We start from the raw sequence: 13602 nt of genomic DNA, 5'->3' as shown, positions 1-13602 counted from the left end.
TTGAGCGTTCCCCCCGGTCGTGTACGGCAGCCATGCCAACTTTTAATAAAGGCAGCAACATGAGGAGACTCTTAGTCTTAAAATGTATAGAAGAGCTGATAAGTACAGATTACTTGAAATGAGAAGGACTGAGAGCTGATTATAACGTGACTTTGTCTGTATTGTACCTGAAAACACAGGATTTCTCCACAGCCATATGAAAAACGACCTATCTAACCTAATTCACCTGAAAGAACTTATATATTTTGTGTGTAAAATTAGTTTTCACATCGAGCCCGACGGACAGTGCGTCGCTACACGGCGCTCTGCCCGCGATGAAGGTGTGCCCGTGATGAAGGCGTCACTCTGCCTGCTGATTCTAAATACGGGCAATTTGATTCGATGGCTTCTAAAGCCGTTCACTTCAGCCACCGCAGTAGCCGCTACAACTTCTGAACCGTCCTCCATCGCCTCCTCTCTCCATTTTTTTTAGACTTTATGGGGTGGAGTCACGTCTCTCACGCAGTACAGCGTCTTAAAGGGACAGGCTGCCCACACACACTGAAAACCAACCTTTCTTTTCTTTTTTTCCAACACTGAATATACCAACATGGGCAAAATTACCTCAGTAATTTTCCTAAATGTTGGTATTGGTACATTTTCAGTTTATTGCCCAGGTGTGTGGTGTGTGTGTTTTGAGTTTCATGTGTGCTTTAATTTAATAAAGTATGACAACCTAGAATTCTGACTCTGCGCCTCTGTAGGTGATACAGTTACTGCTATGGTTCAGGTTACAGTCAGAGTTCATCAGACCTGCAGTTGTACTTGCGGAGCCACCAGCTGAACTGGGTGTGACAGCCTGTGCAGAAGTTCCTCTCAATGTCCTCATCTCGCAGCTTCTGCTCAAACTCCAAAGCGTCAGACTTCTGCCACAGAGTATCTTTGTCCCTGAACCACACAAACAAACACATTTAGCCACAATTCCTTCATTAGGTGGAGTGTGACAAAATGCAGAAGACAGGGTGGGACGATGTGAAGAAACAGGGGATGGTAACACCTGATGAGCTCAATCAGCCTTTCTTCTAAAGTGATTTTAGTGCGGTAAAGATCGTCCAGCTCAGCAGCCGTCTTCAGATCAATGCTCTGTCTGTCCTGAGTTAGTCTCCGTAAGTTTTCAGCCAGCTCCTGACAGGCCCGCTCAGCTACTTTGAAATCCTCCTCAGACCTGAAATCAGTCCAACATACACATCACTCTTAACCTATCAATGTCTCTAGTTTAATGATAGGATGTGTTCTTTCAGGGTAAAATTTTGAAAACAGAGGAATGTACATAGCGAGAGAGAGATTAGATCTGGCATGGAGAAAGAAATCATGTACAGATTTAAACACACACACAAAGAAGGTGTGATTACAAACAGGGTGTCTCACCTTGATAAATTCCCTTTCAGGCAGATTATCTCCTCTTCTTTCTGCCGGATGAAGGATTCACAGTCAACCATCTGGATATTTTTCTCCTCAATCTGTTGGCGGCATCTCTGATTCTCAGCCTGTGATCAGCACAGCAAAAACACACATTATTTCTGCTTCTGTGGGAGTTCTGCTTGAGACCATGATATTATGATTACTTCAACTGGAAGCGTGTGACTGGGAGCTCGATACAAGCTGTGTCTGATCTGTTGCAAAGCCTGCTTCGGATTTCACAGTTGACAGGTTTTTCTTCCTTTTGGCAAACGGACTCGGCATGTACAGTAATGTCACTATATCTGCATGTCTTCTCACAATATCTAACCAGATTACATGGTATGTGTTCTTCTGATGGGCTGACCTGTACCTGACTTTAAAACTGACAATGATGAGAAAAAATAAACAATCAAAGAAAAAAGTTACAATCATTTGTGCGACATGTAGAAATAGGAGCTGCCTTGTAGGATTGGTAGAATTTGTGGAAATAATGTCAAAAACATGATATGCCTGCTTTAAACTTCTCATTAAATCCACTTAAACATGTAGTTTTGCGTTTGCTTACTGCACCTGATTGATTCTTTTGTAACAAAATGTGATATAATATTTCCTCACAGTGGTCACAGGCTCAATCTGGGCATGTTTACCAGCCTGTGTTGTCAAAAACATTGTAGGACTGAATGTGAGCTTGTGACCTCTCACAAGAAAAACTACCATAAAACATACCATATTTTATACCATAAAACATCATAATTTCCAGACTATTGAGAGCTCACAAATGTAAGTCTCACCACCAAATAAAGAAAAAAAAAAGGTTGCACTTTTCTATAAGCCGCAGGCATCCACATTCTAACAGGGCATGAAGTTCACTATGGTATTTGGGGATCGTGTTTTTTAAGAAAACACATTTTTTTTAAACATGGCTTGCATGGTGGGGCGGTAGAGGGAGGGAGAGAGAATTATCTATCTATCTATCTATCTATCTATCTATCTATCTATCTATCTATCTATTGAGACTCAGAGGTGGCACCTTTTTTGCTGGCCAGTTGGGGTGAGGGGATAGAGAGGAAAGGACAGGATAGACAGAGAGATAGATTGGGGGGAGATGCAAACCTTGATTTGGGTACGGGACGTGAAACAGACCCTAGTACAGGTAGGGGGAGGTAGAGAGAGAAAGAGAGAGAGAGGTACAGAGAGAGATGGGAGGGGGGGGGTTGAAACAGCCCTCACTGTAAGCTTTGGTCTGGCCTTCAAAGTAGAGTGTTTCAGTCTCCCTAACAGAAACTGGAATCTGGTTCTACAAAAGAGGAGACTTCCAGTAAAGCACTGGTCACAACCCACCGTACTTGCAAATGCGTGCTGTTTACTTGCAAAAGCGTAGCCAAAATTGGGAGATCCATACATGGTGAGTACCGCCTCCATACGGATTTGGACCACGCAGACATGCCGTAGCACTTTTCTTGCATGAGGAACTTTGGCTGCGTATGGGCTATGGATTCACTTCCTGTATGGGTGATGCGCTGCCTTCTACAGCCAATGAGCCACAGCGCACTAACTCCATGAGTCTTTTACATTTTAAACTTGAAGTAAAAAAAAATCCAACGTGTTGTTAAGTAAATTATATGTAACATTTCAGTGGCCGAGGATGAATGGTAAACATTAACAGCTGTATTTCTGAAAGCAACTAAGCCGTAAAGTACAAACGCAGCTTCAAAGGTGACAGCTTGGGGTGATGCGTTCAGGTGCTCATTAAACTGTGGAAGACCCGACATCCCGGGTTTGCAGGGCTCAGAGCAACGTTACAATGCTTTATCAGAATCAGTGATTTGAAGGATTTGATTTCCAAGTGTCTCTGTAAAAGTGTAAAGACATGATTTAAATATGACTGATAGTCATTTGCCAGGTGGAACGTGTTGCCCAGTTTCAGTGTGGGTGGGTGTCCTGTACACAAAGCCCATTCTTCATGAGAAAGAAAGCCATATGATACTATACTAAATATATATGGACATATACTAGATATATGAAACATAAAATATCAATTAGAAATAATATGTAAAACTACATTGTACAGGATTTTCTTTTTTTCTCCAAAAAATCTGAAATCTTATCCGAAGAGGAGTTTGTCCGTTCACCCTTCGTTAGTTCACTTTTGTATTCATAATCAATGTATTATTTCAACCATATTTATTTATAAGTTGAGTTTATTTTGATCTAATTCTGGAATCGGATTTTACACATTGTTGGGATCTGCAGGACCACAGAAAGTTTGTTCATTTCTGGGGAGAGACAATATTCATTTGTCATGAGAAGCAGTCATGACATGAATTCTGACCCAGGAATGTGATGGCCTTTCACATCTAGAGTGGGGAAGGGGGGACATTCTCCAGGACCTTCGTCCCCCCCCCTTTCTGCTCAAGACTCTCCCCCATGCATTTAGCCAGTCATTGATTGGTTGAAGCTCTCAGGCTTCGACACCTCTGAAGTCACACGTGGACAAAAGGCTTTCAGCCAGCCTCCATTTTCTCTCTTGCAAAGCAAGACTGGACCCTGAGTAGGTGGGTTGCTGAAGAGCTGCTCCCAGCAGCTCAACTCACCCAGCGTTAGCACACAGCTAACACCAGACGCTCTTGCTACCAGAGGCCTTCACTCCTCAACTCTTCTGCTGACCCAACCACGAGGGTCAGACCTTCCCCTGATCCAGAGACCAGCACCCAGAGTCTGCTCTCCAGGGAAACCAACCGGTTCCTCCAGGACGGGACCAGGGAAAAGACGCCTCACAGAACTTCTTTGTGTTTTTCCTGAATAAGCAGGAAAACCATCACAGACCTGAGCGACCAGCTCCTCAGTCTGAACAATGGGACAACCAGGAGCTGTAAAGAAGGACTCCTGAAACATCAACTCCATCTTCTTCTCCTCAGCCTGCAGAACCAGCAAACCACAGTTAGCGGGAGGTGCTAACTACAGGAGAAGACACCAGCTTCCCTCCAGCAGGACAACAACTGAACTCCTTCAAGGAAGTGGTAACAACTGGGCATTACCTGAGATTAGTTAAACCTGATGCTATGATAGAACTGTTTAACTTTATGAAGATGTGTTGATTCTGTTACAGTGATTGAGTTCTATAGATAATGATATCAGGAGCAGTTATCAACCTGTAAACCAACGTTAGCTCTGCCACAGACACAGGGTCTGCATGCTAATCTTTGCTTTACTAACTCATTAACTCACAATCCTACACATATCACATCAAAGACAACATCACACAGTAACTGAACACCATCTGACGACTCCTGACGTTTTACAAGACAAATCGCATTCACATAAACTCATTCTAGAAATGGTCCTTTAGCAGAGACACACCAGAAGCAGATGCTACGGCTAGCATCTATTGTTCCATTGCTATCAGCACATGGCCGAGACTCAGGACAGACTTCCTGTTCTCTGATAACCTCCATTTGGAATGTAGTTTCTTGTGATCCGCCATCTTGTTTTGTAGTTCCATCACACGTCACACACACACACACACACTCCCTCCAACTCTCTCTCTCTCTTCCTCTCACAGACACACACACACCCAGCTGTATATAGGTAGTTAGAATCTGTGTTTTATTTGTTTTCATTGTTAATAAATATAATTTTTGGAATCAAACTTGCTGTTTTATTAACGTGCACAAAGGTGAATGAAATGTCGAGCTCTTCTGTGTCAAGAACTCCAACATCCTTCAAGCTTTACTGTTAATTCTGGCAATTGTAATTAATTTAATTATTAATTCAAATTCCTGATTAACTGTTTAGTATATCTTATGAGACTGATATAACTGAATTGGCTATCATTTCCTGTTTAGACAGGTGGTGCTCCGAGGTTCTGATACAGATCAGATTAAATTTCAACAACATTATTAATAACTATCTTTGATAATTATTAATCATTATCGATAGCCAGCCAAAACATAAATAGTGATCCATATGAGGTAGTAAATCCCTACAACATCATACCCATATAGTATATGCGCTTATATGCAGGTTCTAGTTGAGCTTTTCATCAAAAGTAATTCCTAGATTTGCATTAATTGCATCGGTCAAAAAAATGTGTCATGAAGACAAAAACAACATATAAGTTGCTCTTTGACTATGTCGCATTTATTTGGAAATGTATTGACTCTGCTTTTTTCCCTTTATTTTCACTTCCCCGTCCTCGATTTTAAACTGTGTCAGTGTGTAATAAATACATCACTATTCATCCTAGATCATTTAAATGTTACAAATAATTCACTGATTATATTAAGTCTTCTATCTGGAAAAACCCACATTCATCACACTTGCACACACTTACAGCATGCGAGTGAATAAGGATGAGCAGCACGTGTAAGTACGGCCTCCATAGGATAACGTGGCAATTGCACAGAGATCTTATGTTGTAAGCACCTACAACTCACTTACCACGTGTGGAAAGTACGATGCCCGTAACTGCTCACGGTCAGGCTTTTCGTGTGGGCTACATACTTACACCTTGCGCAACCGTGCGAGTGACGTGCATTGACATACTCCCTCCCTGCTCTTGCCACTCCATCCCCATGTTTTCAGAAAAATGTGGCGACCGTGGCCTCCCCAAAAAACATACAGACTAAAAACAAGTAGGATGGGTTGTGAACTTGGGGAGATAAGGGACTAACAGTCCCTTAAGATATGATGGAGCCTGGTTGTTAAGAGCTTTATAAGTCAGAATTAGGATTTTAAATTCTATTCTCAATTTAACAGGGAGCCAATAATGAGAGCTTAGTATTTAAGTGATCTGATCTCTTATGCTGGTCCTTGTCAGGACCCTCGCTGCAGCATTTTGAATTAATTGATTTTTAAGCATTTGGACACCCTGATAATAGGGAGTTACAATAGTCTACCCTCGAAGTAATAAATGTGTGGATTAGTTTTTCGGCCTCACTCTGAATGTTTCTAATTTTGGAAATATTACGTAGGTGAAAAAAGGCAGTTCTGCAGATTTGTTTAATGTGTGAGTTAAAGGATAAATCCTGGTCAAAAATAATTCCCAGGTTCCTCACAGTGGTATTGGAGGTCAAAGTGATACCATCCAATGTGCCTATATATTTAGATAATTTCTCTCTCAGACGTTTTGGGCCAAATATAATAATTTCAGTTTTATCCGAGTTCAGAGGCATGAAATGACGGCTCATTCAATCCTTTATATCTTCAAGATAAGCTTCTAGTTTAGAAAGTTGGTTATTATTGTCAGGTTTCATAGATTAATAGATTTGTGTGTCATCTGCATAACAATGGAAGTTAATGGAGTAATTTTTTAATAATAATATTCCCTCCAGGAAGCATGTATGAAGTGAAAAGTATAGGACCTGAGACAGAACCCTGTGGAACTCCATGTTTATCTATCTATCAATCTATCAATCTATCAGGACGATTGGTCATCCATTGAGCGCAGCAGGTTGGAATTACGTGGTGCACCTGAACACATCACCCAGGGCATCAGATACCATATTTTTCAGACTATAAGAAGCTAATTTTTTCCAACGCTTTGAACCCTGCGGCTTATAAAGCGATGCTGCTAATCGATTGATTTTTCTTCACTCGCAGCCATGAGGAGGTGCTCTTGCAGGAAGTGCAACACGAGACACCATCAGGAGGTGCTCTTGCAGGAAGTGCAACACGAGACACCATCAGGAGGTGCTCTTGCAGGAAGTGCAACACGAGACACCATCAGGAGGTGCTCTTGCAGGAAGTGCAACACGAGACACCATCAGGAGGTGCTCTTGCAGGAAGTGCAAAAACGAGACAGACGCAAGAGGTCAATGCAGGTTGAGTGATGGAGAAGAAGTTGCAGTAAGTGATGAGTGGTAGAAGAGAGAAGGATTGGAAGGAGGAGGAATGAAGAAGATACTGGTGTGGGGAGAAAGTGTAAGGGGCAGGAAATATGTAAGCATATTCCTAAAGGCAAGGGGGTGATTGGGGAAAATATCTGTGGGAATGACATAGATGACGTAGATGACGTAGAACCAGCAGATGGCGGTAATGCAACTCATGCAAACTGCTGTAAAAACAAAAATAAGAAGAAGAGGTCAATGCAAAGAAGAAGAAGAAGATGCTAGTTTTTGGCGCACTCAATGCAAAACGCAGCACAATGCACAACATATTTTTCACACCATCATCATGGAAAGCACACGAAAAAATGCATATGATGCAGCTTTTAAGTTGAAAGCAATCGATCTGTCGATGCAGGAAGGAAATAGAGCTGCTGCACGTAACCTTGGCAGCAATGATTCAATGGTCAGACGTTGGAGACGGCGGCGTGAAGAAGTGATTCAATGCCAAAAGACAACAAAGGCTTTCAGAGGTCATAAAAACAGATGGCCTGAACTTGAAAATGTTCTTGGGGACTGGGTGAACACAGAGAGAGTAAAAGGCCGAGGTGTATCCACCACGCAGATATGACTGAAATCCAAAACAATCGCCAGTGAAATGGATATTGAAGATTTTAAAGGTGGAACGTCATGGTGTTTCAGATTTATGAGACGAAAAGGCCTGCCCAACAGGGCGCAGACGACTCTCTGTCAGCAACTCCCTACCGACTATGAGGAAAAAGTTGCAAACTTCTACAAATTAATTGAAACAAAAATAGCTGAGAATTCCATCGGACCAGATGACATCATCAATATGAATGAAGTACCTTTGACATTTGACCTGCCTCTAACTAGGACTGTTAACAAGCCAGGTGTATCATCCATTATGGTGAAAACAACTGTCCACGAGAGAAAGCAATTCACGTGTTTTGAGCTGCACCGCATCCGGACAAAAGCTTCCACCAATGGTGGTTTTTAAGCGGATGACCATGCCAAAAGAAAAAAACTCCTGAAAGACATAGACGTTATGGTTTTACAAAAAAGGGTGGCGGAGCGCTCTGGTCAGTGCCCAGGAGGATTTTAAAGTCGCCATCAAGAGAACAAACTCAATTCCAGCTGTGATTCCTGGAGGTACAACTAAGGTTTTGCAGCCACTCGACATCAGTGTGAATCGTGCATTTAAAGCGGCATTCTGAGGTGAGTGGGAGGATTGGATGACCAACAGTGAGAAATCATTCACAAAAACTGGCTGCTTGTGAAAAGCATCCTTTTCTGAGGTCTGCCAGTGGATCCTAACGGCGTGAAGCAGTGTGAGAGAATCCACGATCACCAACGGGTTTCAAAAGGCTGGATTGCTGTATGAAGAGGACAGCACGACTTCAGAAGAACCTTTGCCTTGAGATGAAAGTGACATTGAGAGCGACACCGACAGAGAGACTGAAAAGGTGTGTGACAGAGATGTTCTGAGGCTCTTCAACTCTGACACTGAAGAAGACAACTTCAGTGGTTTCAGTGCACAAGAGGAGGATGAATAAAGACATCAATGACTTTTCTGTTTTTTTTGATCAGCCATTTTACTGCTGTATTACAGGCACCATTTGGAAACAGTTAAGGTATGTAAATAAATATTTCCAAAATCTTTCTGTGTAAATATCTCATTTCACAGCGTATATATCTGCAGGTTTTAGTCTGGTTTGGCTAATATTTGTAAAAATGTTCTTCTCTTTTAAAATTGTGTGGGTGCAGCTTATATTCTGGTGCACTCCATAGTCTGGAAAACATGGTAATCAAACAGAAAGCGCAGAATTACTGATTTGAAGAATTTAGTGTAAGTTTGATTTGCCAGTAAAATTCAGTGTGACCTGTTGGGCGATTTCATTGGTCTGATGTGACGGGGCTAAATGTATGAAGCTTGTTAACTATAAAAATCCATAAATTCATCGCATCATTATTTAAGTCACAGGGTTCAAAGCGTGGAATAACGTTACTTCTTACTGTCCGGAAATTACGGTATTTCCTACTTAAACATATTTCCATGCAATAAATAATTAAATACGTGCAAGTTTGGTCCCTTTTATAGACTTTTTCATATGATTTATGATCAATAAATGATCATAAATGAGATCAATGAGAAGATGCCTAGGAATGTTTCTGTGTGAAACTTGAAGGTGATCATCTCACCTGGAGCTCTTTGAATCTGTCCTCCATGCTGGCTCCTTTCTTCTGCTCCTCTTCCAGCTGCTGTTTGGCTTCTTGTAACTGCTGACTACCACTCTGCATGGAGGAAGACATCATCAGTTCATCACACTCAAACCCAAGAAAGAACGATGACCTCAGAAAGAAAACACAGAGAGAGAGAGAGAAAAATCAGGATAGCCGGACACCGCCAGAGAAGAACCACGACACAAAAAGACAAAAGTAAATGGACACAAGGTGGCAGAACTCTGGTTTCGCGAGGTAGCATTAGCAGAAACGCAGCTGAGAAGCAAGCAGCATTCCTAACTACCCAATGGATACTCTTTGTTGGGATCTCACAGGACCACAGAAAGTTGGTTCATTTCTGGGGAAAGACAATTTTCATTTGCCATGATACACAGTCATGACACATGAATTCTGACCCAGGAATGTGATTGTCTTTCACACCCAGCAGGGGGGCGGGGGGGGGGGGGGGGCATTCTTCAGGACCCCCCCCCTTTCTGCTCACAAGACTCTTCCCCCCAGGCATTCAGCCAGTCACTGATTGGTTGAAGCTCCCAGGTTTTGACACCTCCGAATCCACACGTGGAACAAAAGGCATTCAGCCAGCCTCCACTCTCTCTCTTGCAAGACAGACTCCGAGGAGGTGAGTTGCTGGAGAGCAGCTCATCCAGTGTTAGCACAAAGCTAACACCAGAGGCCTGCAACCAGGGGCCTCCACTCCTCTCTTGCAACGAAGACACAGAGGAGCAGGAAAACCATCACAGACCTGAGTGACCAGCTCCTCAGTCTGAACAATGGGACAACCAGGAACTGTAAAGAAAGACTCCTGAAACATCAACTCCATCTTCTTCTCCTCAGCCTGCAGAACCAGCAACCACAGTTAGCAGGAGGTGCTAACTACAGGAGAAGACACCAGCTTCCCTCCAGCCAGGACAACAACTGAACTCCTTCAAGGAAGTGGTAACAACTGGGCATTACTCGAGATTAGTTAAACCTGATGCTATGATAGAACTGTTTAACTTTATGAAGATGTGTTGATTCTGTTACAGTGATTGCGTTCTTTTGATAATGATATTAGGAGCAGTTATCAACCTGTAAACCAACGTTAGCTCTGCCACAGACACAGGGTCTGCATGCTAATCTTTGCTTTACTAACTAGTTAACTCACAATTCTACACATATCACATCAAAGACAACATCACACAGTAACTGAACACCATCTGATGACTCCTGATGTTTTACAAGACAAACCGCATTCACATAAACTCATTCTAGAAATGGTCCTTTAGCAGATAGACAGGAGCTTCCATTGCTATCAGCACATGGTGGAGACTCAGGACAGACTTCCTGTTCTCTGATAACCTCCATCTGAATGTAGTTTCTTGTGATCCGCCATCTTGTTTTGTAGTTCCATCACACGTCTCACACACACACTCCCTCCACCTCTCTCTCTCTTTCTCTCTCCACACACACACACACACACCTACACACACCCAGCTGTATATAGGTAGTTAGAATCTGTGTTTTATTTGTTTACATTGTTAATAAATATAATTTTTGGAATCATACTTGCTGTTTTATTAATGTGCACAAAAGTGAATGAAATGTCGACCTCTTCTGTGTTAAGAACTCTAAAATCCTTCAAGCTTTACTGTTAATTCTGGTAATTGTAATTCATTTAACTATTAATTCAAATTCCTGATTAACTGTTTAGTATATCTTATGAGACTGATAGAACTGAATTGGCTATCATTTCCTGTTTAGACAGGTGGTGCTCCGAGGTTCTGATACAGATCAAATTACATTTCAATAACATTATTAATAACTATCTTTGATAATTATTAATCATTATCGATAGTGAAGTATATTTTCTTATACCGTCTCATATATGTTTTATTTCTTATTTTGCTATCATGCTGCTCTTCTTTGTAGTATGCAGGCCGGCTCCAAAGAGTCCGGACAGAGTCTAAGGTCAGGTCAAATGTTAGATCATATCATCTTCTGTTTGGACTTCTGCAGGTTAGGAGATGTCCTAAGTGAGACCACAGATGCTAGGGCATCAGTGATGTTTATTGTCGTGAACTAATTAGCTGCATGTGTTGCTGACCATATAAGCGACGGAGGTTCCTTTGTGTGTCAGAGTTGCATATTGGAAGTCGCTTCTCTCACCCTGTCATGTCATCAGCTTTTGATTTTTTTGATGTCATCCTATTCGATATTAAACATGTTTAACCAAACGAAGAAGCGTCGTTGAAGCCTGTTTTATCTCCAGCTTCCATCCTGCACTGAAGTTTCCTTCAATAGCCAACCAAAACATAAATAGTGATCCATGTGAGGTAATGAATCCCTACATCTTAAAAACAACACAATTAAACCAATCTCCAATGATTGGCTGTCTGTGAAATTTGCAAAACAGAGGATCACTTTGGGACTAAGATTTTTTTCTGATTCGAGGCCATTAAACCACTACGATCCTTACTGGAGGCGACAGTGAGCTCATTCCAGGATCGCCTTACCAGTGTGGAGTCTGTAGCAGGCGCTAACTTTAAGCAGTCAGCTGCAGCATTAAATTGAATTAAAATTCATTACCAGTACTGGAGTAACCAGCAGTCAAAAGGTTGTTCTGTGAAAAGATGGGGTGTCGCTAAGCCAGCATGGGTTGTCTGAATGTTCCAGAAAATATAAAGCAGGCAGTATGTAGGCTGTCAGACTAAGAAAAAACAAACAAAAAACAGACATATACACTGGAGCAATGAACAACCATTTGAAGTAGGGATGTCCGATAATATCGGAGGGCCGATATTATCGGCTGATATTGACTTAAAAATGTAATATTTGGAAATCGGATTTTTACAACCGATATTGGAATTTCCGAGTCTGCATGAACGCAGCATGGGACGTTTACGGACGCGCGCTTGATGACGTTAAACAACAACAAATACAACATGCTGGACTCGTGGCTAAGAAGGAGAAGCCCGGTGAATGAAATGTCTGTGGAGGACTGGAGGCTCAACCAGGCCCTCTTCCCTGCTGGTACCAGTACCTGACTGCACCCTGCACCAGTGTTGACAGTGAACCAGTGTTCAGCACTGGTACCAGTACCCGACTGCACCCTGCACCAGTGTTGACAGTGAACCACTGTTCAGCACTGGTACCAGTACCCGACTGCACCCTGCACCAGTGTTGACAGTGAACCACTGTTCAGCACTGGTACCAGTACCCGACTGCACCCTGCACCAGTGTTGACAGTGAACCACTGTTCAGCACTGGTACCAGTACCCGACTGCACCCTGCACCAGTGTTGACAGTGAACCACTGTTCAGCACTGGTACCAGTACCCGACTGCACCCTGCACCAGTGTTGACGGTGAACCACTGTTCAGCACTGGTGCCAGTACCCGACTGCACCCTGCACCAGTGTTGACGGTGAACCACTGTTCAGCACTGGTACCAGTACCCGACTGCACCCTGCACCAGTGTTGACGGTGAACCACTGTTCAGCACTGGTACCAGTACCCGACTGCACCCTGCACCAGTGTTGACGGTGAACCACTGTTCAGCACTGGTACCAGTACCTGACTGCACCCTGCACCAGTGTTGACGGTGAACCACTGTTCAGCACTGGTACCAGTACCTGACTGCACCCTGCAGCAGTGTTGACGGTGAACCACTGTTCAGCACTGGTACCAGTACCTGACTGCACCCGGCACCAGTGTTGACGGTGAACCACTGTTCAGCACTGGTACCAGTACCTGACTGCACCCGGCACCAGTGTTGACGGTGAACCAGTGTTCAGCACTGGTACCAGTACCTGACTGCACCCTGCACCAGTGTTGACGGTGAACCAGTGTTCAGCACTGGTACCAGTACCTGACTGCACCCTGCACCAGTGTTGACGGTGAACCAGTGTTCAGCACTGGTACCAGTACCTGACTGCACCCTGCACCAGTGTTGACGGTGAACCAGTGTTCAGCACTGGTACCAGTACCTGACTGCACCCGGCACCAGTGTTGACGGTGAACCACTGTTCAGCACTGGTACCAGTACCTGACTGCACCCTGCATCAGTGTTGACAGTGAACCACTGTTCAGCACTGGTAC

The 13602-nt window shown here is 43.1% G+C and overlaps 1 protein-coding gene across 4 annotated transcripts in view; it reads right to left on the bottom strand.

The window, feature by feature from the left end:
- The window catches only part of fyco1b (FYVE and coiled-coil domain autophagy adaptor 1b), a gene marked incomplete at its 5' end in the record, with an annotated part of 386223 nt that overhangs the window by 16106 nt on the left and 356515 nt on the right, over positions 1-13602 (bottom strand). For all 4 annotated transcript variants that reach the window (XM_080503372.1, XM_080503375.1, XM_080503373.1 and 1 more), the window contains 4 exons: positions 793-927; positions 1037-1204; positions 1408-1526; positions 9486-9578. In XM_080503372.1, the coding sequence (XP_080359498.1) occupies positions 793-927; positions 1037-1204; positions 1408-1526; positions 9486-9578 (515 nt within the window). The remainder of the gene's footprint in view (positions 1-792; positions 928-1036; positions 1205-1407; positions 1527-9485; positions 9579-13602) is intronic.

The sequence above is a fragment of the Blennius ocellaris genome (genome assembly GCF_963422515.1).
Source record: "Blennius ocellaris genome assembly, chromosome: 10".
Classification (NCBI taxonomy): Eukaryota; Metazoa; Chordata; class Actinopteri; order Blenniiformes; family Blenniidae; genus Blennius; species Blennius ocellaris.
Note: the sequence above shows the minus strand (reverse complement) of the source record. Positions and strands in the feature narration are given on the sequence as shown.